A 25648-nucleotide genomic window follows, 5' to 3' on the forward strand; every position below is an offset into this window, starting at 1 on the left:
TATTCAGAGTTGCATACAGTTTTCTTGGACTTCCTATTACTGTTAGACCTAGGCTTTTTTTTTTCTTTTTTAATCTGCAACTTTTTTAAACTTTAGACTGAGGTTTTAGTTTTGTAGACCAGCACTAAGACCCACTTAGTGCAGCCACAAGTAAACCAGTTTTGTAATTGCTCTGATGGCTGGCAGAAACAAAATGCCCATCTAGATGGGTATTTAATCTCACCTCTAAAGTAGAAACTACTAGAGATTAAAGTTCTCAGGGGAGAGGCATGTGTTTCAGGGCTGTGTCACTGAACATATGAGGAAACTTTTGCCACTATTATGGGTGCTGGTTCAGATGAGTAAATTATGTACTATCTGATAGTGTTTTATGCTGACAGTAAATTTGGATCCCTCTTGGATTAATTTCACTTTTAATCACCTTTGTTTTATCTAGTGGCATTATCTTTCAAAGCTTCAGGAAAATGAGGATTGATGTGAATATAGTTTTGCAGGATGAAAGCCATTTTGCACATTTTTGCACAGTAAACTGGTTATCAAGCATAATAATTTATAAAACATTTATTGAAATGTTATTCAAAGACTGATTCATTGTATGAGCGTTGTTCTGATTCTTCCAATTTCCTCCTGGCAGAGGCGTGGAATTCCAGAATCAATAACTTAAAGCAGAAAGTTGAAAATCTTTTTAGTGAAAAATGCGGTATGTTTATTGATTCTTTTTTACTGGGATGCCTTTCTTGTGAACATGCAGTTAGATGTATGAGGGGTGTTCATATGTTCATTCCAGTGGTCCTACAATCCTTTTATACATTCCTGTTTCCCATCTGAGTTCATTCTCATGTATTTGCAATCCAGTGTCCTATTTCCACTAGTTATTTTACTCAGGTTTGAAAATGGAGAAGTTCTAGTTGGATCACAGTTTTTTTTAATGATCCACAGACAGAGTGATTCCACATACTGGCACATCATTTTAAGCTTTCATCACTCTGCTTATAGATGGGACTTTGTATGTCTCTGCATGACTCAAAATGGGTTATGGGTTGTTTCTGGAGAAATGTGCTCCATTATATTCCAGCACTTCTTCTCGTGCAGGCTGTTTGGAAGCTAGTGACTTTCGGAAGTAATGGCTTCTCATTACTCAGATGAGTGTGGGTTTTTGAACAAGAGCACTGATCTCACCTGCCCTTGGTGCTGTTCTCTAGAGGAGGCAGAATGCATTGCCTTCAACAAAGTGACATACAAATAGGATAGTCTTGTATGCGGACCAAGCCAGTGGCATTAGCTGGCTGCAAATTACTGATTTTCAGCAAATTACTGAAATACGAGATTTACTGCAACAGGATGAGTTAGGTTTGAAACTTAATTTTCTTCCTGCATACTCACAGCTGTCACCAGAAAAGGCAGAGCCTGCAGGTTCTACCTAATTGAGTATGTATGTGCCAGCTACTCTATCCCATTTATACCAGAGGTATTTTATTTCTGTACACAGCCATCACCTAACTGGTACCTCTGTTGCATTCCAGGGCAAGCTCTGGGACTCAGTGAGCCAGTGACGGTGCCATATGCACTGTTTGATTCCTTCCCAGAGGATTTCTATGTGGAAGGACTACCTGAGGGAGTGCCCTTTCGCCAGCCTGCGACTTTTGGGATTCCAAGACTAGAAAAGATCCTGAGAAATAAATCTAAAATAAAATTTATTCTTAAAAAGTAAGTCTCCCATATGGCTTTGATAATCTGTTCTATGAGAATTGAAATGCAGATCAAAAAATGAGATCGTGTTGCCAACTTGCTAAATCATTCTATAAAATACACACTAGAATATTTTTAGTACTTGAGGAAATGGTTGGAAAGCTGTGCAAGTGGAACAAGATACAATGATCTCTTTGTTCTGAAAGATTTATAGACTTCATTGTGAGAGGAAGAGCATGGCCATATTTCTTAATCCATCACAATTATCACGTCACTGGTTTAGTTCCTACTGCAAGGAGAACTTATGGGCTACTCATAAAGCTTGCTGGTTGTTGATAAACAGAGAGCTGAGAGTGAAGATTATTTTAATAAGGGCTGTAAGAATTTTCCTTCTTTTACCTAGAACAGGTTTAGATACTCCTGTGGTGGTGCAGAAACAGTGGCAAGAGAAGTTACAAGGTCATGTAGTGATAGAACAAGGGAGAATGGCTTTAAATTGACAGGGTGCAGGGTTAAATTAGATGTTTGGAAGAAATTTTCACAGGGTGGCCAGAGCAGCTGTGGCTGCCCCATCCCTGGAAGTGCCCAAGGCCAGGTTGGATGGGGTTTTGAGCAACCTGGTTTAGTAGAAGGTGTCCCTGCCCATGGCAGGGGCAAGAAACTGGATGGGCTTTAAGTTCCTTCCAACCCAAACCAGTTTGAGATTCTATGATTCTGTGAAGTTATAGAGCCTCTCAGTCATTGCATTCTTCAGAGGATATCACTTTGTTACCATTCTTAGAAAATGGGATTTTCTTTAATATTGATGTTATAACTTTATTATTGTATGCAAAATGTTCAATCTGTTTGCAGGCCTGAGATGGTTGAGGAAGCTATCAAAGAAGAGTCTTCTACAAGCCCCCAAGGTGAGTTTTGCAACTGCTTAACTTTCTAGATAACAGTTTATTTCAAGGGTTAAATATTAATTATGAGAGAAGCATGGTGTTAATAAATTCATGAAATATTTATTCTACAAGCAGGTGCTTGGTTTGTTTGTTTGTTTGTTTGTTTGTTTTTAAGATGGAAAAAGCACTTACCAGTTACAGTTTAAATATAGCTTTAACAAGGAAGTATTAATTTTCTAAGTTATTCGCAAATAATTGTGCTTCTAATATATTCCTTACTACATTCTATCAAAATGTAGCCAGTAATGTAGGATTCACAGGAGTTATTCAGGTCTAGAGATAAATTAGTTGTTGATCATCTGAATGACACACTTGCCAGAGACAGGAGTGCAGATAGCCAGTAGAAAATTGTGTCAGGTAGGTAGGTAGGTGATGGAATAAATGCTCCGATTTTGAAACTGAAACTAGGTCCTCTTTGAAAACTTTGCCAATATTTGTTGTTTTGCAATATTTTCTTTATAGATGAGAGTGAAGATTTTGAGCTCTCTATAAATGTTTTCTAAATTAATCCTCTTAGGAAAAAATAATTCCCCCAGTAAAGCCGATACAGCAAGGACCACAGAAAACACAGTAGTGGATACAGCTGCACGTGTTGAAGACCTGAACATCGTTCAAGTAACTGTACCAGGTGTGTATACTGGCTGGTTTCACATCATACTACTTGTGCTTATATTCTTCTTGATATCTCCTTAGTTTGATAAAGGTTTTTCTTAATGTCAAGCTGGTTTGATGAAATGCAAGTACAGCCAAGAAAGAACATAAGTTACCTTTTGGTTTTGCTGAGATGTTAAATATTAACCAACACTCATTAATATCTCATCAGTGACATCTTTAGAATATTCTTAGTCCAACCACCTGTTAAGAAGTATCCACAGTTTTATGATGCAATAAATTCAATACTGATTTGCAGTTCTTGGTAACTTCCAGATGTCAGTACTTGAACTGAATTGAATGACCATGCAGGCTGAACTGCTTTGCCTTAACACTGATTACTGCTTTTTTGTTGCATGCTATGGTCATCTACTGAATGATCAGATTTGCTTTTACCTTTACATATGTTCTGTAAGAAAATAAAATACAATTTGTTGGTTTAAATTACTTTACAACAGCATCTCTAGACATCTCTAGATTTATCCCTGGAAGTTCAGGGCCAGGTTGAATGGGGCTTGGAGCAACCTGGTCTAGTGGAAGGTGTCCCTGCCCATGGCAGGAGTTTGGAACTGGATAATTTTTAAGGTCTCTTCCAAACCAAACCATTCTAGGATTCTGTAATTTCTTAGCAACCATCTATTTTGGTGTATTTCTAGTATTCCATGTTACTACTAAAATGAGGAACAAAGACAGTGCCTGTTTAGAAGCTCTTGGGTATACCTGCTTTGAGTAAACATGCAGGGATAAACAAGCTTCAGGGGGGGAAATTTGTGCTTAATTCTCATGCTATTCTAACAATTTCTTCCAGGTGATGAAAGTGAGCGACAGCCAAAAGAAAATGCCAGACAATTGAGAGAGCAAGTAAATGAACTTTTTAGCCAGAAATTTGGTAATTGCTTCTTACTCCCCATTTTTATATAGATGTGAGTGCAATTAATGTTGTTCATACTGGAGTTACTGAATGGATATTCAGTCACAGTGAATTATGTATATGGTCATTAAAATGAACAAATTTGAAATTGTATATGAATGTTGTGCTTTGACTCCAAAAAGAATCTTTTGTAAGTGATGTAGGCAGTTTGGTATTTTAAACAAAGTCCTAAGAGTCTAGATTGCTTCGTGGTTCCCTTTTCCTGTTTGCTGTGTCAACATGGATGAAGTATTTATTTTGCTGGCAGTCCATGGTTCTTCTCAGGGCTTCATAATCCTGACCTCTTAACACTTAGAGTAATTTTTAAAATGCAATTTAACCTTTTTGCTGTGTATAGTTTTATTTGGTTTACCTTGCATTGTACAGTAGTAATGACCTAGGTTTCCCTATCTGCAGTTCTTTCACTTGTGCTGCTTGAATTGCTTTTCTTAGCACTCCAGGAAACGTTTTGTTTTCCTTCATGTAGCTGTCTCCTTTTATATCCTGTTCTACAGTGTTCTCTTAGAGCAGAATCTGTGTTCTTTATGTGCTGAACTGTCAGAGTTGGAGTTGTGACTAATGCTCTCCTAGTAATGTTCATGAGTGTAATCCAGACCTCATTTCTAACACTGTAATCATTTCACTGTCAAGTGAATTTTCATAGTTTCAGATCTGATAAAAAGCATGGTTTTAATTTTGTTTCTAATACTCTGAAGACTTTTTCTTCATTGTAATCGTAAAAACTCTAGGTTTGAAAATAAACACAACCTCTCTCACTTAGGTGAAGCCACTGGTATGAATTTTCCTGTGAAAGTTCCATACAGAAAAATCACTAACAACCCTGGCTGTATTTTGGTGGATGGAATGCCTCCAGGTGTGGCATTTAAAGCACCCAGTTATCTGGAAATCAGCTCAATGAAGAAGATTTTGGAATCGGCAGAGTTTATCAAGTTTACTGTCACTAGGTATGTAGTTGCCATTAATTGGATTGTGAATACAGCCTCATAGCTGGAATAAATGTGAGAGAATAGAAGTTGTATTACATCTTTAAATAGCTGTTGGCTCAGTATGTCAGGTCAAATGAAGCCCACATGTTCCTAGCATGAAGGAAGGAGGACATGTCCAATTTAGTATGACAAAAGGCCTATTACTGCATATTTACAGCAGCCTGTCTTTTGAGTTGAAATCTAATCATAATGTGTACAAAAGCCCTATAGTTTTCTGTGCCTTGCTTTCCCAGTCATAATACCAAGTTTTGAGACAAGTTCAGAGCTCATTGTTTTCTATTCAATATTTAAAAATACAATATTGTCCAGTTACAGTGTAAGGGAATTTCATTTGTAGGTGTATATCTCCCTAGACACACACACACACATATTCAATGTTAATTTGTATGCATGAAGCAGAACAGATCAACCTTTGGAATCATTCTAAAGAGGAGTTGAAAATAAAAACTGATCAGTTTCTGTAAGTTCTCAAATCATAGATGACTTCATAGGAGTTTAAAAGCTTCAGTTTATCTTTAGAGAGAGAAATTTCTTAAATAGATTTTACTAAGGGCTCTGAATTCTTAGCCCTTAATCATGACATATTCTAACCAAAAGGACTTTGATGTGTTTTGTACTGAACCCTAAAGAAGAGGTGGCCCTTTGATAAGTAGCAATGTTCAAGGGAAGGGTTTAGCTATTCCCATATATGTTACTTTTCAGAATGCTAGCTTTGAAGAACCAAAATGCCCAAGAGCTGCTATTCCTTCTGTTTCACTTCACTTTCTTTTCATTTTTTAGCATGATCTCTCTTACAGAAGGTATGGGGAGGTTACAGTGGGAGGAAATACGCATTTTAGTGCATTTTAGAATCAGTAATCTTTTTTTTTTCTTTCCAGACCGTTTCCAGGACTTGTGATTAACAATCGTAAGTATTTGTGATACACTGATGACAAATGTATTTTTGTAACCTACCAAGATTCATTTTCTACATTGTGTCTTAGTGGCAGAGGCCTCAAGTTATTAAGGTCTCTGTATTGAACATGTGGAACATGTATTGAACATGTCTCTGAAGAACATGTGGAAACTTAAGAGGAAATTTTTGGTGCTTGAAGGCAAGACAGGAAGTGTTTTTCCTGTAACAGAAAAAATTGAACAGAAAAAACCAGAAAATTTAACATCTCAATCACAGTGTTAGTAACCTGTTCATGTGATAAGTTTCAGGATATGCAGATTTAAAGGTTGTCCTTGTGTTGCATGTGAACCATTTTCATTGTGAACTAAAACAATGATCATGTTTAATCTTAGAGCTCTTGGAAGAAGCTGAAGCAGAAGCACCACCACCAGCACCAGCAGCAACCACAGGTGATGCAGTGTGACACGTGTCCTTGCAGGAGGGGTGGGGTGTGGAGTTCTGCATCTTATTGGCAGATGTCACTAGCACTCATGTCCTAGGTGTAAGGTGCTCATGATGAGTCATTTCATTTTGAGAAATTGTGTGCAACACTTTAATAGCTGTTAAACATTACTGGAAAGTGTCTCTGCTTTCTTCAAGCTGTATCACTGGTGTGTTCCTTGATTTGATTTTTGCAGATGGTGAGTGAGCTGGAAAGAAAGATTATTTGGGGCAGTGTGTGAAGTTGTAAAATGGTGTAAAGGCAATTCAATATCCATTTATTAATATCTGCTTAACTCAAATGTGTGCATGTCTGCATGTACAGCCAAGTGAAGTTTGCTTTCATAGCTGGATGGAATTTCTGCCTGCTGCCAAGCTCTGTAACTAGACTGCACCTGGGACTGCACACACATCACCTATCCTAGTCTGAATGGAGAACTTAGCTTTGGGCTGTGAATTAACTAAAGAAAATGTGGTTTGGCAACTTTGCTTTGATCCAGTACAGCTTCTAAATGTTCATATACTTTTTAAGAATGTGTACCCTAATTTAGTGTAGTGTGGGGAAAACTGCAATTGACTGAATAAGTCATTATACAAAGAAACTGGGAAACTAAGAGAAAACATCTGATAAACATTTTAAGAGTAAGGGACACTTGTATGATGAAAACTATTATAAAGGAAATTACTGGCTCTTCTGTTTAGGTGTGGGAGGGAGGAGATCAGCTGCTGGTGGTCTGTGAGCTTGCTGTTGGTCCATCTGCAGTGTTAAAAAGGTTAAATGGTTTTCCCAGAACACATTCACCTACAACCCATGCAGAGATAGTAGAAAACTCAGCATGGAATTAAAGCATTCTTGTCCTCTGTTATGCACCTTCCCACTCTCCCCCAAAGTACACATACTTAGTACACATACTAAGACAATGCTTAGGAGAAGTAGCGACTCTTTCTTTATGCTGTTCCAAATTTGGTGTATTCTGTGCAAATGCACATTATGTTCTGGGTCTTGGTGATACATGTGCCACAGCGAACCATTCTTAGAAGAGAAAGTGTTACACAGTTAAATGTAATAAAATTTTGGGGTGTTTTTATATTTTGCTGCAGAACTATAGAAAGCTACACAAATTTATCTCAGACAAAGAGATGTGAGTCTGATTGTTAAAGAAAAATTAGGTTCTTTTTTTAGGGAAAACTTAATTTCCCTAATCTGATTTATCTTGTTGAAACTATATTCATGTTCATTTGACTGTATTTTTTTCATTTTAGAGCCAGCTAAACCAAACAAAATAGAAGTATCTCTAGGAGGTAAGTGTTTGTCTTCAGTTATTATCAACAAATATTTTTTAAGTAATGCTGAACAAAGTTGCATCTGTTCTTAAAGTCAGGTCAATCAAAACCAAGAAAAGGTCTTTTATTGGTTCCTGGCACTTTTCTTCATTTATAGTAATATGCTGCATCATGTGAAAAATGCTTAGCAGCAAAAATTGCTATTTAAATAATTTTACACAGAAGTTTTATGAATTCTTCATGGTTGGTGAGTCATGCCTATACATAGACTCTGAGTGACTGTTCATATCCTGAATGATGCATCCAGTTATTCAGTGGAGTAGTTTCCAGAATTGATGCAAGTGAGTGATCATCAGGAACTCTGCATGCCATATTGGCTTCGATACACTGTGCTGGGGGCAAATGAGTGGAGTATTATTGTTCTTCTAGCACTTAAACTCTAGAAAACATCCAACTTTCTTATTGTCCAAGAATGTATTCAAGTTGTGTCCTTTTCAGATAGAATCGTAGAATCTTTTAGTTTGGAAAAGCCTTCTAAGAGCATCAAGTCAACTGTTGCCCCAATACTGGCAAGCTCACCACTAAACCATCTCTCCAAGTGCCACATCTGCACAGCTTTTAAATGCCTCCAAGGACAGTGACTCCACTTCCCTGGCTAGCCTCTGCCAGGGCTTGACAACCCTTTTGGTGAAGAAGTGTTTTCTAGGACGTGGATGCATGTAAGACCAAGGAAGCTGTAGGTTTTGTATCCCCCCCATGTGGTTTTGCATTAGAAATCCTGAATTGACCTGAGAGTTGGGATGTTGTTGTCTGCTGCGTGCTGTGCTCCTGTCAGTGCTGCCTTTGCTGTACCCCAGCCTGTCAGCACGGCCCTGGATGGCCATTGCTTGTCTCTGCTGTGGCTCCAAGGTGATCCAGGGTGCTGTGGGAGTTTGCTGGGGTCCTGCCTTTGTGTCAGGTGGTCCCAAGGAGGGTTTGCTGATGTGTCTGTGGCAGCTTGATGGCAGCATAGCCAGCAGCCCTGGGATGATGGCTGCTGTGCACCAGCACTTTCCATCTTGAGATTCTCAACTTTGGCTAATTCCCTAATCCTGCTTTCATTGCCCCAAAAGAGAAAGCAGCAAATCTCAGTGTTCCTGTTCTTCTGTAGCTTTTTCCATGGAAACTCCCTTTCCAGTCTCCATTGCTTCACTTTCCCTGTCGTGTCATTGAACTCTAAGCCAAGCCAAGCGAACATTCTCAACTAGAATGAGTGTTACAATCTGAGTTACAGGCTAACTCCAAGGGTTTTAAGTCAGTTTTTCTTGGAGTATGGACTGACCCTGTTGCAGCAATCAAGACAGAGAGAAGGCAATTGTTAGAGTCATAGCAGAGCTGAGCTGCAGATTTTAAGCTCAGTTAGGAAGGCTGGAACATTAAATGTCTTTATCATGCCAAAACTCTGTGGGTTGCTGAAGCTAGATGATGCAGGAGAAGGAGGACAGTTTTTCCTGAATACTGTCACGTGGAGGAAATTCAACTGCAGGCCTTAAATGTGATGGTTAGGAAGTGGTAGAAAAGCATCCAAAATTGGCTTCAGACACTGTAACTACAGAAATGTTTTTATGGAAAGGCATACAGTAGCTAAAATCACTTCAGAACTAGGCTGGAAGGTATAAAATGATTGTGGTAGGACAGCTTGGCTTTGTAGTGATGAATTATTCTCACCCCAAACCTTCTAAACAACTTCAGGGAAAAACCATTTTCCATCCAACATCATATTCTCTGCAGAAAGAACAGAATCAGGCTCTGGGTCATATGGACAGTGCTACACAGACACAAGATTCCTTTGATTTACCTCCAAGCATCCCTGCAATGAATAAAACTGTATCAAAAGGTGATGAATGCTTTAGCCAACATGATTTTTTTTTTTTTTAACATATCATAATGTCTTCCTGTATGATACTGTGCTTTGAAAATTAGCTAGGGTTAAAATTTGTTTGGGATAGACTGAAATAGAATAATGCAGAAATCTGTATGTAGTTGAGAGAGAAGCAGTCCTACTAATGCCAGTTTTATTTTCATTCATTAAGAACTAGAGTGCTCTAAGAACCTAAGCTGCTTTACATTGCACTGGAAATGGTAATTTCCACAGAATCTGATTGCTGTGAAATACTTTTTATTTATTTATTTATTTATTTATTATTATTATTATTAAAAGATAATTAATGATTTTCATGTTTTTATTAATTTTTTCTTAAGTAGAGCAGTAACAAAATCGGTGGGGAAGTTCCACTTTTTTCATTCACTACTAATTTTTTAACAGATAACACAGAAACAGAAGAAAATTCTCAAATGAAGTAAGATCCAGACCTGATGTCATAGACCTCGTCAATACTGGGTAAAATAATTTAGTGTTTCTTGAAGTCAACACCTGTCAAGGAAGAATATTTTTATATTTTTGGCTGGGGAAATGAGAGATGAAGTATAATACTAAATGTTGGAAGGTGCCAGTACTTTAGTTGTGAATTATTTTATGCATCTTAGTTCTCACATGTAAGATGTCAGATGTTTTGCACTTTATTATCCAAATGCAATGTAAAGTACACTGTGTTCAAATTTGTGAGGAAATCCTCGAAAAATGTGGCCTAAAATGTGTGATGGTAATCACATACCTCAGAAGAGATGTGAAGAAGCAACTGAAAGCTGAGGGAATTAGTGTTTATGAAAAGCTCTGACATGTTTGTTTGAAAAAGCATTGTTGTTCTTGGTAACGCACATATATTTCTAAATTGTAACTGAGCAGGAAAGCTCTTTTCCTTTCTTTTCTTTCTTTTAAATAAATTAAATTAAAAATTAAATATTTCTTTAAATAAATTAAGTTTTTATGAAAAGTTTAATTAATGCCCAGATGTCCAAATCTTTCTCTATTTTTAACACCCCTTATTCCTAAAAATTGTTTTTGTGGTGGTGGAGAGCAATGTTAGCAATGCTATCACATCACCAAATCTAAAATGCTGACCTGCATGACTTGGAGTCTCTGTGCTTCATTTGAAGAAAACAGTAGAAATTCTTCCAATTTCAGCTTTTTGGTAATACTGAAACCCAAGCATGTTCCTCATTATGCAGCGTTTGATAATTCAGCAGTTTGATTTGACTGGTATAAAGTTAAATGAAGCATTGGCTAGGAGAGCCTGTGAGTTTCATTCCTGGCACCATCTAAGTTTTTGGAGCTGAGGGACAGCCTTGTCCCTCCATCTGTGCATCTGAACACAGCCCAGGACACAGAAGGCAGCATCAGGACAATGAAATGATGTGGTAGAAAGTTGCAGGAGCTGAAGAACCAGCATCCCAACTGTCTGTTCCCTGAGCACTACAGGCACAGCAATTGTGGCTTTATTAAATCAGTGAAGTCTGTGATGGAGGTGTTTGTCATAAAATTGAATGTGGCAGGATAAAATACACTGAAGGAAAAACTGATTTGTCATGGGATGCACTGCAGCCAGTGAGATATAAAAAACCATCTCATTTGTCAATTAAAGATTATAGAAATGTTGTCTGAGCAGTGGCTGCACAATTTGATGCTGCAGTGGTTCAGAGTTTGGGATGCTTTAGGCCATCCACTGAATTTTTACTAAAATAAATATTTCTTCTAAATTCTGACAGAGATCACTCAAACACACATTTAATCTCATATTTATTGAGAACAATATTCAGCTTCTGCATGCTTGCTGAATCTAGGCCTAAAGAAGTGAAAACTAAAATACAAACTGCTCAAAGTTGGAATAAGACACAAGGCTTCAATGAAACTAACTTACTTTTTAAATTTCTCTTACCTAGTCAGAAGCTTCCTGTTCTGAGAAGAGCCTGCTGGGCCTGTCCAGAGATGTGTAATATAATTGTATAAGAGAAGTATCTTCTATACAAACCCTTTTGTACTATTATATAGAAATGTCTACTTTTTCAGCAGTTCTATGAATTGACCTAAATCAAAGAATGACTGTAGAATTGGAATGTCTGAGTTTACTTTGGAATATATATTAAGGACTAAATTTAATACACCAATGCTGGGGAGATGGCAGGGATTTAAATCATCAGGGACTTAGTTGAGGCTGTCCACATTTTCCAATAAAGCTGAATTTCAGTGTACCTGAATGCATGCTAGTTTTTGTAATGAAAAATTCCTGTAAAGAGTTACGTTTATTTACTTTGGAGAAAAAAAAACCTCCACATGAATATTAAGCTATTATTTTAATGTCTCATTGGACCACATTATTTGTATATTTTAGCAATTTTTTCCTATTTTATCTGTCACAATTCATATGTTTTTTCCTAAATAAAAGATGAACTGGTTCATTTGATGAATTCAAATGAATTTCATTTCATTTGATTAGTATGCCTTAATGAGATAGAATGGTCGGTATTCCGGTGTGTGGATTAGGAACCAACTGAAATTAAACCCCATCACAGTTTAATGTTCTGTTTATTGTTCTGTTAATTTAAAGTAGTAAGTCCATGTTATATCAGAGCATCACACAGTTTATGTATGATGGGTTTGGTCTTGCAGTCTTACTGTAGGCAGTAGTTGTGTGGACGTGTGTGAGAGCTTTTCTGCTGAAGGCTGTGAGGGATGCTCTTCTTAGTTCATCTAGAACTAGTTATGGAAACATGCTACAACCTGCTCTAGGTCCTACTATGTCAAAAACTCAGAATATTCTGTGAATACAACAATTAAATTAAATTCCCTGTAGTCCTGGTTATGCGTCACAATATGTAAGATTCATGCACATCTTTTTTTTTTTTTTTCAAATTTCACAAACCATAAGAGATGTCCAGATCTGGCTATATGATAATCTCTAAAAATGCAGATTATTTGTAAAGGTTTCTCTTTTAGTGCCATCAGTTTGAGATGATTACATTATGCACAAATGGTAAATCATATTCCCTGATGAATAAATGAAGATGTTTCTGATGTTTTTCATGGCTGTCCATGCAGTTCACAGTTATGCCTTTTACAACAAATCAAGTCTGAGCAGTAATTCCGTAGGCAGGTAGAACATGCATCAGAGGATTGGGAAAATTCTCAAAAATCAGACATGACAACTGGTTGCCATGGAGGCAAGCACCCATTCTAATACTGGCTTCTGTGTATACCTTCAACAGCTTCAGTCCTCGTGCTATGATTGACGGTTCTGCATCATTTTCTTTTCAAATGTGCATTAAAATTCAGTATGATACTGTATAATATTTAAGGATTTTAGCTTAACTTAATAATTTTCTCCCATATAAAACTCACAGTAATTTTCCAGGCTGTTTTCCTCCAGAGAAAAGAAGCATTAAGGTATTTATTTTCCTCTTCCAAAAATCTTACGCTTTCAGTTATGGGATTTCCAAATGTAAATTAAGTTTTGTTCTCGGTCATTTAGATTGTGCAAACATATTATTCAAGTGTAAAAGCTGTTGGCTATTTTTAGTTTATCTGACAATTAACAAATCTATAGCAGAGCAGGCAGGGTTATAAAATAGAGCTCTAAAGCTTGGAAGGTTAGACAACACCAAAAGGAAACCTATTAAATATGTTTGTAAGGAGAAAATCTTATTCTAAAGCATAGTAAATTTGAAATGTTTTTCCCTGACTCTTCATAGTAAACTGTTTCTGAAGAGGATTTGTGCTAATGCATACACTGTATAATATTAATGGTAATATTTACCTGGACTTCATCACCTTACAGTATTGATGCTTACAAATGCAGATACAGATGATAAAACCCTATATCTGACTGAACACACTTTGTAATAACTGGATAATGGCAACATAACAGTTTTGTCACCTTCCATTTGATGATTAATCATAATTCCTTCAAAGAAAAGAATATACCATGCAGAGGAAAACCCAAGGCATAGACTTCTACATCCCTGTGCTGTGCCACACATCCTGCAATTAATGTCAGCCTGCAAGGATAGCCTTGTATGGAGTCCCAAAACTATAAATCATGGAAAACAAGCAGATTCTATGTAAGTATGAAAACCTAGAGTGAAAGTTTGAAATAAGTCTAAAATCTTGAATTTGACCTTTTCTTTTATATTTATGCAATTTTTATAGTTATTATCCCTAAAAGTCTTGTAAAATTCTTAGTATTCCGAAGTTCCTGTAAAACCTAACTGAAACAAGAGGATGTTTCCTTTGATAGTTTAGAATTGGTGGCCCCCCAGCCAGCCAGTGGAGAAGTGATTGAAACAACTTGTGCAACTGCTGTTTGGAGATCTGGGACTCTTGAGGTGACAATTTATTTAAGGATTTTATATAAGATAAGAAGATTTTATATATTTAAATAGATGAGGACTTAAGGATTTTTTCTATTTAATTCTATTTACTTGAATCACAAACCAAGTAAGACAAACTGTTTCTTCTGTTAGTTGGTTTTCTCATGGTTCTGAAGCTGATTTATTTCCTGTTTGTAGAGGTAAGTTGTAAAATTGTAACTTCTAAGTAATGATCCTGTGGCATGCCATCTTGAGATCTTGTGTTGCTGGTGATCTCATCTGACAGCTCCTGGATATGACTGTTACATCTCCAATGACATGGGATAGATCCATCACTGGCTGGTGGGGCTAGGCTTGTCGAGTTGGCTGAAAAGCCTTATTTGAGCTAGGCTCGAGTCATCCTGTCTACGCAGAGGATGACAAAGAACACTTTGCAAGTTTTTAACAGAAGAAGGGGGAACTGTGACAGCTATAGCTGGTCTGTAGCTGCACAGATAAACTGGCCATAACAAACAACTTGACCAACCTGGCTTGTTAGAGAATAGATGTAAACAAATCCCTGAGTGAGGCAATGACAGGTTGGATTCAAATTCAAACAGGGGACCCTGGCCAATCCCACTCGATTCTGAATGCAGATATCTAACTGGCCAGTGAGCTGGGCACAGTTAAGACCCCAACCAGTCAAGTGTGTGAGCGTGGGAAGTTTGAAGCCCCTATAAAAGGTGGCATCCATCAATAAACTTTGGTGTTGTCACATGAACTCGGTGTGTTCAGCCGCGTGCCTGTCTCCAAAACAACAGGCACTGTCCACATGAGAACCACCAACACATTTGCCTGCTGCTCACTTGAACAAGCACACTGAGCTAATGAACCTCCAGCAGGGACCAGGTTTCACTGCTTCTGGACATTTTTGGAATGGGGAAATGAGATAATGCAACTTTCCTCAGGCTTTAAGCTGGCTTGACTTCCCCTTCTGAAAAATTAGGATGGTTCATCCCTTCATTACTCACAGCCCTCTTTAGGAGGCACTTTCAGCACAGCTGCCTGCCCAGCTGTCTATTGCCAGTGGAGTCGTTAGTGCTCACTCAAAATGAGGGCACTGTCACAGCAAAGGAGCTGGGAAAATAAATAATTCCAGGGTATTGCCTTGTCAAGTGTGTTACAGCAGAGTGGCTTTACTTAAACTTTGTATGCAGGAGCTGAAAGAAAAATGAAGTGAAAGTGGTTGCAATGGTTTTGCTGGAAGGACTGGAGTCCTTACATGGTGTGCATCATGAATGGCCTACTGCTGGGTGGGCAGTAATGCTGATGGGTGTGTTGGCACTCAATGCTGAAGGCTCTTTTAGGTCTCAGACATTCTGAGTTATATCCAGTTGTGAGAAATTTGTCTGGCAAAATAATTACACCAATGTTTATACCTTTGTCTTGGGTTGCAATGCAAGATGTATTCTAGTATGTATTCTATTGCCATCTGTTAATACCAGGTGGGGCAGTGTTCTTTATCGCTTTCATGACCCATCCCTCATAACTCCAGGGAATATCTTCTGTTAATGGGACATTGAGTCTCACTGCAGGAGTGATAAAATTCCATCATCCCACTGGGAGATGCTCCACCCAGGGGGAGGAGCCAAGCATTCCAGCTGGATATAATCTGAGATTTGGAACACCACAGCCAGCCTTTCTCCACTGGATTCCCAGAGGAAGACCAGACCCATCTATACCACCACTGGACCTTCAGAGGAAAGCTACACCCTTCTACAGGATCACTGCTTCAACAGAACCACGTCTGTCACTGCAGGAGGACAGCAGCCACCATTTAATGGAACTGTTACCAACACTCTGACCAACAGGGTGTCAGGTTGTATTCTGACTGTCAGTGGTTTGTTTTATACTTTTGAATACTTATGAATTTTAATTTTCCTAGTAAAGAACTGTTATTCCTATCCCCAGATCTCTGCCTGAGAACCCCTTGATTTCAAAATTACAGTAATTCGGAGGGAGGGGGTCTGCATTTTCATTCTGAGGGAGGCTCCTGCCCTCCCTAGCAGACATCTGTCTTCTAAACCAAGACAAGATCCCAGCCTTGTTTCCCAAAACATGAATCAGTTAATGAACTCAAAAAACTTCCATTGTGGTTTGACGCTGGCCAGATGCCAAGTACCCACAAAAGTCGCTCACTTGCCCTCCCCTGCCACAGCTGGGCAGAGGAGAGAGAAAAAAATTAAGGCTTCATGAGTTGAGATAAGGACTGGGAGAAAACACTCCAAGGGCAAAACAGGCTTGGCTTAGAGGTACAAAGTTAATTTGTTACTAACAAAATTAGAGGAGGATAATTAGAAGTAAAATAAGTCCGTTTTTCTCGCAGCCCCTCTGTCCTTTTCATCAACAGCACAGGGAGACAGGGTGTGGGGGTTTTGGTCAGGTCATCACCCGAGGTTTTCTTCCGCTGCTTTGGGAGAGGAGTCCTTCCCCTGTGAGACCATGGGGTCCCTCCCACGGGAGATGGTTCTCCAGGAACTTCTCTAACATGGTTCCAATCTCACGAACAGCGGTCCTCCCAAAACTGCTGTGGCATGGGTCTCTCCTCCCACAAGGTGCAGCTCTCCAAGGACAGGCTGCTCCAGCCTGGAAGCCTCTCTTGCTACCGGGTCTCCCACTGGAGCACAGCCTCCTCCAGGCATTCACCTGCTCCATCCTTCCCCATGGGCTGTGGGTGAATCTCTGCAACCCTGTGGATCCCCATGGGCTGCAAGGCACAGCTGCTTCACCATGGTCATCACCACAGCCTCCAGAGGAATCTCGGCTCTGGCACCTGCAGCACCTCCTGCCCCTCCTTCCCCACTGACCTTGGTGTCTCCATGTTGTTTCCTTCACATGTTCTCACATCCTCCTCTTCTCTGGTTAGGAAAAACCATGTGTGCCCCACTTTATTTTGATTGGCTTCTTAAATATGTTATCACAGAGGTGTTACCATCATCTCTCACTGGCCCAGCATTGGCCAGCAGCAAGTCCATCTTCAAAGCCATCAGGGATCGGCTCTGCCAGACATGGTGGAAGCTTCCAGCAGCTTCTCACAGAAGCCACCTCCATAGCCCCCCTGCTACCAAAAGCCAGACTGTGCAAACAGAGCTTAGCTTGTTCAGATGGGATGTTCCTCTTCTGAGAATTTTCTTCTAAAATCATGCTCCTTGCCACGTATTAGCTGTGAGACATTTGATGGGACACTCAGCAGTGTATCACACACAGTTGCAGGTGGTGTTTCGCTGTGAGCTAATCCTTCATGGACAGTGGCATCTAAAACCTCTCATTTCTCACATCACAAGATGAAGAATGAGGAAACTGAAAGAAGCATGTAAATTAAATGGTTTCCAGTAATGTACTGTCTGTAATGCAGTTCTAAATTTAGTACAAACAATTGTAATTATGAAATTAGCTTTTATGAAAAAGTTTATGGTGTTCTGCATAAGCAGCAGTTATCTGGTGACTAACAGAGCAGAATCCAAATAGCCCTGGATGGAACTGTTTTAGTATCTGTGGCTGTGTAATTTTGCCTTGCATGTAGGGAAGTCCCCATGTTAAAATAGTAAGAAACCAAATGCAAATGACCTGCAAAAGCTGCAAGTACCGCACCCAAGTTCCAGGGGAGGGCTACTGTTAGTATTTAATGTTTTTAATGCAGCCAGAGGAAGCTTTTTTCTTTACAAGCTAACAAGGGCTCACCTCCTCCCCATTTGTGGAGCCACTGGAGGGGCTGGGCTGGGAACTTGCCACGGGAAACACCGACTCCATACAAACCACAGTGGGTAAACAATTCTGGGTGCGATTGCAGCGGGAGTTCCGCTTCCCAGGGCTTTAAGAAGAAGGAGAGCAGTGCCAGGGGAGAGGAGAGCAGCCAGCCAGGCAGGAGCAGGGTCTGGAGGAGAACATTTTGGGCAGGAGCAGCAATGGGGGACGCCTTCATCCGACACATTGAACTGCTGGGCTACGAGAAAAGGTTTTTCCCCAGCCAGCACTATGTGAGTACTCAGAAGCGTTCTGGCATGTGAGGATTGAGGACCGGCCGGGGTAAAATGCATAGGCAACAAATTTCCTTAGATAAATTGACTGAGGGTCTAAATCCTTCCTTTTAAGGGGGTCATGGCTGATAACATGAGCTGGAGGCAGCAGGAGACTAAAATGTCCTGAACACACAAGAATTCAGGCACCTCCTTTGCAAGCCATTGGTTACTTTGCAGTCTTGGAAAGGGCTTTTTCCTCTTTGTTTCCCACCCACCTGCATGTTCCTGTCCCCTCTCTGTTCATTCCAAGCTCCCCTAGTGCCCAGTTTATTTGCTGGCATTGGGGTGGTAGAAGGAAAATATTGAATTTTATCTGAAACGGGACTGTCCACAGGGCTTCCCAGGCACAGTGGGGTGTGGTGTCCCACTTGCCTCCAAAACTGCAGCCTCTGCTTTGCTCCTCAGGTCTACATGTTCCTGGTGAAGTGGAATGACCTCTCCGAAAAGGTCGTCTACCGCCGCTTTACTGAGATCTATGAATTCCACGTGAGTCCTCCTGGGACACATGGGCTTGGGGTGGGGAAAAAGGAGGGTGAATGCCATCTGAAATTGTCTCAAAGCAAACCTGGTTCAAAACAGGCTCCTGGGTCCAGTCCTTCAGTCTCTTTTGCCACCTGCAGCTGGGAACCATTGGCTCTGTGTCCCTGGGCAGAGTGCCGAAGTGTGGGATCCAGCCAGCACATGCTAGTGGCAGCAGGGCGAGCACCAGGAAAGGAGTCAAGCTAGGGCCAGAGGAGTGGGTGTCACAGAGTGTTCCCCTGGTTCTGTCCTCACTCTTGTGCCTGGCTCTGCTCTGCAGAAAGCGCTGAAGGAGATGTTCCCCATTGAATCCGGGGACATCAACATAGAGAACCGGATCATCCCGCACTTGCCAGGTGAGGGGGAAGCACTGCGTCTGGGGGGTGAATAGAAATTGCAGCTAGTTGGGAAATTCCCTGGGGGTTTGAGCTGTGCTGGCTGCCTCCCAGACAAGTGTGTGGTGCAGTATTTCCTGTACACCAGGCTTGAAATCAAAACCCCAGAAAGATGTGAGCAGTGGCAGTGGTTCTTCCTAACACTCAGCACTCCTCCTAACACTCAGCAGCCCTGCAGACCCCATCCTTCCTCAATGAAGGCTGGGCACCCCAGAGGCACGTCCAGAAGAATCAGCTGTGACCCCTATGATCCCTGGCTGGTGCAAAGTGTCTGGTTTTGGGGAGGCTGAACTGAGTGGAGCTGAGCTGAGCCCTCTTTAGGTGACACCATCACTGATGTTGGCTTAATGCCCTTATGGCAACACAGATACTTCGTAAGAGGAAAATTGCAATATGTCTTCAGTGACAGAGAATGAACTCCTGAACCAAACAGCTGATGCTTTGTGTCCAAGCAAGGTGCACATCAGAAAACTTCCCCATTTTATTTAATTTCCTGCTTTGAAGGAAGCAGAAGGGAGTCTGGAAAAGAGCTGCAGTTGTGTTTGACATCTGTGGAGAAGGAGTAAGCCTGCACTAGGCAGCAGTGTGGGTGCCAGGCTGGGAGGGGCTCCACTGCAGCTGGACTAACACCACCATGCTGGGCCTCTTTCAACATCCTGCCCCCACCATGCTGGGGCTGTTCAAAGCATCCTTATTCCATTTGGGGAACTGAGAGCACTGGGGACCAGACAGGTGTCAGACTGCTGGGAGGGGCAGGGGGTGCCACTGACCACACAAAAGCAACCCCCATCAAGCAGTTCAACACTGCTTGGGGTTGGGATTGCCAGAAGTATTTTAGAGCTCTGGAGTCAAGAACACCATAAGCAGTGGGATGGGAGGATAAGCCTATCTACTCTGACTGCAGGCTGGTCCCCTGAGCCCCTCCTGGTGCCCTGGTGCATCTGCTGTATTTGTGGCCCAGCAGCAGGGCTTAGTTTGAACACACATGTGGAAGTTACCCTAAAACTGAAATAGGATCAAACAAGATCATTTCTGGGCTTGCGTGAGCTGTGCTCCCATAAAGCTTCACCTTATTACACAATGCAGCCATGCAGCACTTTGGGGCCAGACCTACTTGGCAAAGTGGGCAAAGTTAATGATTCAGAGTAGTGTGCTTGGAAAATATTAAAAACAAGCTGTTCTGATTTTTCTGAGCCCTTTTTCCTCTCCCCCAGCCCCAAAGTGGTTTGATGGGCAACGCTCAACTGAGAACAGGCAGGGCACACTGGCTGAGTACTGCTACACACTTGTCAACCTACCCCACAAGATCTCCCGGTGCCTGCATGTGATCAACTTCTTCAAGGTCCGTCATGACGACATGAATCCTGTCACAGACAGCCAGTGAGTCCAGCTGCCTGCTGTTTTGGGGGAAATCCTGCATTCCTGGCTTTGGATGCTGGCAGTAGCCTGCAGGGAGGGTGTCGCTGCTGATGGATAGGACTGGTTGGCATTGAGCTGCCTTTGCTCTGACCTGTCTAGGATCAAGAAGCCTGAGGTCTTCCTCCTGCCAAAGGATTCCAAGAAAAATCTCACTGGTAAGAGGTCGAGGGGTGCAAGTGGCTGCCTCAGCAGCAGCAAAGCCTGCTGGAGAGGGAGGCTGTCATGGCAGATACCCTCACCAAGAGTACAGTACCTGTGCCAGAGCTGCAGCTCTTGGGAAGCCAAATCCTCAGGGGAAATGAGTCATTGTCCTGAAATCCAGCTGGTTTGCGGCTGAAAGAAGCTGGGAGAGCACTTTGGGCTGTCCTGGGGATGCTTTTAGCCTGTCTGACATAGGGTGTTTCTGGTTGGGGGCTGGAGGAGGGAACATCCCTTACTTCTCTCATGCAGACATCACAGGCCCCATTGTCCTGCAAACGTATCGAGCCATTGCTGACTATGAGAAGAGCTCCACATCTGAGATGGCTCTCAAAGCTGGGGACATGGTGGATGTTGTGGAGAAGAGCGAGAATGGTATGTGTCCATCCCCCTGGAGAGCCCCTGAGGGTCAGCCCACTCCCTGCCACAGTTTCAGCAGGAATGAGTACTTCCCTTGCATCTTGTGTCAAAAAACAGCCTGTGAGCTAGTTATGGTAGTGAAGGCTGAAGGGTGAGGGGCAGTTCTAGAAAACTGCAACATCCTGGCCATTCCTCAGCCTGTGAGGCTTCCTGCCCAGCAGGAACAGCATGAACTGGTCAAGTTCTCTGTTTGCAGCATGTCAACAGAGATTGGTCCCAGCACTGTCCCTTTAGTCCAGGACATGGAGATGCCTGCACCTGCCCTGGCCAGGACAGACCCAGTGCTAGTCCCCACAACACTCTCTGCTCTTGCCCATGGTTGCTTTCTTTACAGGCTGGTGGTTTTGTCAATTGAAGAATAAACGAGGCTGGGTACCTGCTGCCTATCTGGAGCCATTGGATGGTCCTGATGAGTCTGAAGAGCAGGAGCCTAACTATGCAGGTAAAATGCTGGGATGTGTGTGTGTCAGAGCACAGCCCACTGCAGCTCTCCACTGAGATGGCTCACTGCAAAGCTGGGCAATTCAGACTGAGCAGGATCAGTGGGGATGCTGCTGTAGAAAGTGCCAGGAGGAATAAATCTCATGGCTTGGTGCCTCAGTGTCAACCTTGGGAGCTTCCCATGACCTGCAGCTCAGCATTAGGTTTGTGTTTTGGCTGATGTTTACCCAGTGGCCATGCTGAACTGGCTGGGTGAAGGCTGAGGTGCTGGGTTAGCAGAACAGCATGGTGCAGCATCCAAATCAGGCACAGGCATTCACAGTGCTTCGCCTCTGTGCAGTTTTTATCAGGGCCCAGCCATGCTCCCTGCCCTCTGCATTGCCCTGCCACGACAGCAGAGCTTTGTCACGTGGAGCAGAGGAAGGATCCTGCAGACTTGTACCAATTGCTCAACAGGCTTCAGCTTTGTGGGTTTCACAACACTGGAACAGGCTCTATTAGGACAACACTTCCTTCTGCCTTATTTCATCACCCGAATTCTGAACACACTTTCGAGCAGAGATAAGTGTGCTTCCTCTGCTTGCACCCAAGAGCTTTCTTCTGGAGAGATGGTGAAGGGGCTGGGATTACCCATGGGTAATGACAAGACTAGGAGAAGTCTGAATCCAAACCTGAAGCAGCCTGAGTCTTGCCTAAAATGTAGTGTCTCCTAATGCTCTGGTGCCTCCTCCTCTCAGTGGCTTGGGAGGTTGAGCCCCCATCCCTGAGGTGTCAGCACATGATCCACCATCCCCATTCCGTGTGTAGGTGAAGCATACATCGTCCAGAAAAGCTACACTGCTGTGGAAGAGGATGAGCTGACCCTCAAGGAGGGTGATACCATTGAAGTCATCCACAAGCTCCTTGATGGCTGGTGGGTCATCAGGTGAGAGATGCCATGAACAGGTCAGGGGAGCAGCACTCAGGCAGAGGGAAGGGAGCATCCATGGTTCTCCACATCAGGGCTCTGAAAGCCATGGTGAATGTGGTACCACTGCCCAGCACTTCCTTTTGCAGGGCTGCTTCTCAGAGTCTGTTCTTTGCCAAGTATTAAACATTGCAGCTGGAGATTCCTCTGCTGAGGGCTTCAGAATTATCCAAGAAGGAGGCAGATGAAAAAAAAAATAAAAAAAAAAGCATCTGTTATTTTAGCTCTAATTGTTCTGGCACATTTTGCTTTGTAAAACTTAAATTTTCATCCCAGCTGCAAGCAACATGACAAGTAACCCTCATGGCACCAGCAAGGGATAGGCATGAACCATGACTCATGGAATGTCCTGAGTCAGTAGAGTTCAAGGCGAGGTTGGAGGGGGTTTGGAATAACCTATTCTAGGGACAGGTATCCCTGTGGCAGGGGATTGGAATAAGGTCCTTTAAGGTCCCCTCTAAGCAATCCATTCTGGGACTCTGTGACCACCCACAAGAATGATCAAATGTCTCTCCTGGACTGAGGAGGTGGTTGCAGAGCCACGATTGCAAGTGATGTTGCTTTGTGTTGCACTGCAGGAAGGATGAAACCACAGGTTACTACCCCTCCATGTACCTGCAGAAAGCCGGGGAGGTGAACACCTCTGTGAAGAGTGAGCTGAGGAACCGGGGTGCTCCTCCACGGAGGTAGGAGAAGCTCTGTGTAGAGGGCAGAAGAACCAGGGACCTCAATTTTGTGGCCAGGATAGGTGCTGTATGTTCATTCATCGAAGAGCTATAGATCATTTCTGGGGCTTTCTTGGATAAACCTCATGCCCATCTCATTCTTCCAGCCTTATGTCCAATCTTCCTCCACAGTCCCTATCATTATTTTCCAGACTTGTGCTCAGGGTTCACCCTTCAATGCTTGCAAAGCATCATCCAGCTGCCTCTGAACACGTTGTATAGATTGTGTCTCACTGATGGCTGCCCTCAAGGGCTGGCATCCACCAGGCAAAACCCAAAAGCAGAAATTGGGGTTTGGCTGAAGCAGAGGAGGAAGTGTGGGGAAAGAAATGTGTGGTGTGAGAGCTGCCAGCATGAAAATTGAAAGTTTTATTTCTCACTCCTTGCAGATCCACCATCCGAAACGTAAAGAGCATCCACAAGCAGGGCCGGAAGCAAATCAGCCAGGACACCTATAGGAGGAACAGCAAGAAGTACATCCAGAACCGGCGGAACATGCGGGGAAATTCCCAGAACAAGGCCAACGTTATCAGTAAGTCTCAATGAACTGGAATCCTGCAGGCATGACCCATGCCCCCCACCAGTGCTGGCAGCTGGAGCAGGATGGCACACAGGTCACACCATGCCCATCTGCCCTTTTCCCATGGGGAAAGTCTGTGCAGGGCAGGATTTCTTTCAATGAGTTTTCTTACCCCTGGCTGTAGGTCAGACAGAGCAGAATGTGGTCCTGGGAGGAGGTCAGCCCACTTTTGGGAGCTGTGCTTTCCTTTGTGCACTCAACTTCCCCCATGATAATGCCATTACCATTGCAATCACCATGTATGTTAGCTGTCAGCAGAGCCCCCAGAAGGAAGCGTTGCATGATGAGTCTTAGAGTTATAGAATTCCATTTTGGTAGGAAGGGACCTTAAAGACCAATTCATCCCAAGCTTCCACCTGATCAGCTTGCTCCAAGCCTCATCCAACCTAGCCTTGAACACTTCCACGCACAGTGCAGCCACAGTTTCTTTGGGCAACCTGTGCCTCACTACCTTCACAAGGAAGAATTTTTTCCTAATATTTAATCTAACCCTAGCCTCTGATGGTGTGAAGCCACTCCCCCTGGTCCTACCAGTCCAGGCCCTTGTAAAAAGCCTCTCTTCATGAAGAAGGAGAGGTAAACATTTAGATCTGGGAGTCCTCGTGCAGTATCCATGACCTTCCCAGAGCTAAAGATGGGCAGACCTCACGCAAAACTAAAGATGGGCTTTCCCTGAGCACAGGTCCCAGCTGGGCACTGGTGAGTGCATCCTGACTCCACGACCTACAGTAAGACCACTAGCTGCAGCAGGGACAGGAGGAGAGGCAGGAGTGGCTATTACGTAGGAAACTGCTGAATGTTCTTGAGGGTGGTGTGTGGTGGAGAGCTCTGACCCATCTGTACATCTTTTTTTACTTGCAGTTGAGAAAAATGAGCCAGAGGACAACAAGCCGAAGGCTCAACCTGCTGTTCCTCCCCGTCCCAGCAAAGACCTCATCCTGAACCGCTGCACTGAGAGCACATGGAGGAAGATCCTGTGAGGATCCTGTGAGCCCCCACACCAGACACCCAAAGCTTCATCTCCTCCAGCTTCTGTGCAGCTAGGGCTCAGAGTTGGACCAGGGATCCAGGAGGATCTGGCAGCCACCACAGGCCAGGGACGATGGTGGCCATGTCAGCCCAGCCCAGTGCCCATCCTCATCCTCCATCACAGCCAGCCCAAGGTGTCCTGATAGCACTTTGAGGAGGGACCACTGCTGCTCTACCAGCTCCTTATAACCACCAAAAATCCTCATCTACAGATGCCCTTCTATTACCTCTTTGTATTTTGAATTGTGTTTTTTTTGTTTTCATCAATAAAGGAAAGACACTTTATAGACCCTGAGGAGCAGTGTGGGCATGGCGGCAGGACAGCAGTTCCTCCCGGGTGGATATTGGGCAAGGGTCTCTTGCAAAAGATGCTGGCAGTGAGGAGATTTAGTTGCGGGGATGAAAGGACAGCAGCTTCCTCGAGGGCTCAGTGTTGAGCCAGGGCTGCTGCTCCCACGGAGTGTGGCGGGACGGCTCCATTGGGTTACCCCAGAGCCAGCGCTGCCATCGCTGGGCCGGGCGGGGCTGGCTTGGCCACGGTCTCGCTTTGGGTTTGGGATGGGTCTGGGCCTACGTGGAGGTTTGGGTCTGAGTTTCAGTTTTGATCTTTGTTTGGGCCTGGGTCGAAGCCCACATTTGGGTTCTGGAGGTGTGTTTAGATCTAGGTCTAGGTCTGGTTGTATGATTAGAGTTTGGGCCGGCCTGCAGGTTCTGATGTCGCTCTGGGTCTGGGCGGGAGCGGACACTCCCTCAGAGGGAGGCGCGGCCCCTTTAAGAGAAGCGCGCACGCCGCC

The 25648-nt window shown here is 42.9% G+C and overlaps 2 protein-coding genes across 2 annotated transcripts in view; both read left to right on the top strand.

Annotated features, from left to right (window-relative positions):
* The window catches only part of GTF2I (general transcription factor IIi), a 48151-nt gene extending 35941 nt beyond the window's left edge, over window positions 1-12210 (top strand). The window contains exons 35-45 of the mRNA XM_014255018.2: window positions 635-700; window positions 1524-1707; window positions 2542-2594; window positions 3151-3261; window positions 4093-4173; window positions 4976-5159; window positions 6080-6108; window positions 6489-6545; window positions 7840-7878; window positions 10166-10240; window positions 11680-12210. Of these exons, the coding sequence (XP_014110493.1) occupies window positions 635-700; window positions 1524-1707; window positions 2542-2594; window positions 3151-3261; window positions 4093-4173; window positions 4976-5159; window positions 6080-6108; window positions 6489-6545; window positions 7840-7878; window positions 10166-10203 (842 nt within the window). The 3' untranslated portion in view covers window positions 10204-10240; window positions 11680-12210. The remainder of the gene's footprint in view (window positions 1-634; window positions 701-1523; window positions 1708-2541; window positions 2595-3150; window positions 3262-4092; window positions 4174-4975; window positions 5160-6079; window positions 6109-6488; window positions 6546-7839; window positions 7879-10165; window positions 10241-11679) is intronic.
* A 5595-nt stretch (window positions 12211-17805) lies between these two features.
* On the top strand, window positions 17806-25143 carry NCF1 (neutrophil cytosolic factor 1). Its single transcript, XM_005525881.3, has 11 exons — window positions 17806-18119; window positions 18567-18647; window positions 18961-19036; window positions 20290-20455; window positions 20594-20649; window positions 20945-21067; window positions 21447-21554; window positions 22361-22478; window positions 23099-23206; window positions 23635-23777; window positions 24687-25143. Exons 1-11 carry the CDS (start codon window positions 18048-18050, stop codon window positions 24803-24805), a joined length of 1170 nt encoding a protein of 389 aa, XP_005525938.1. The 5' UTR covers window positions 17806-18047; the 3' UTR covers window positions 24806-25143.
* Window positions 25144-25648: the final 505 nt, after the last annotated feature.

Source organism: Pseudopodoces humilis, chromosome 23, assembly GCF_049639895.1.
Source record: "Pseudopodoces humilis isolate 2021_Gansu_Grassland_sample_001 chromosome 23, ASM4963989v1, whole genome shotgun sequence".
Lineage (NCBI taxonomy): Eukaryota > Metazoa > Chordata > Aves > Passeriformes > Paridae > Pseudopodoces > Pseudopodoces humilis.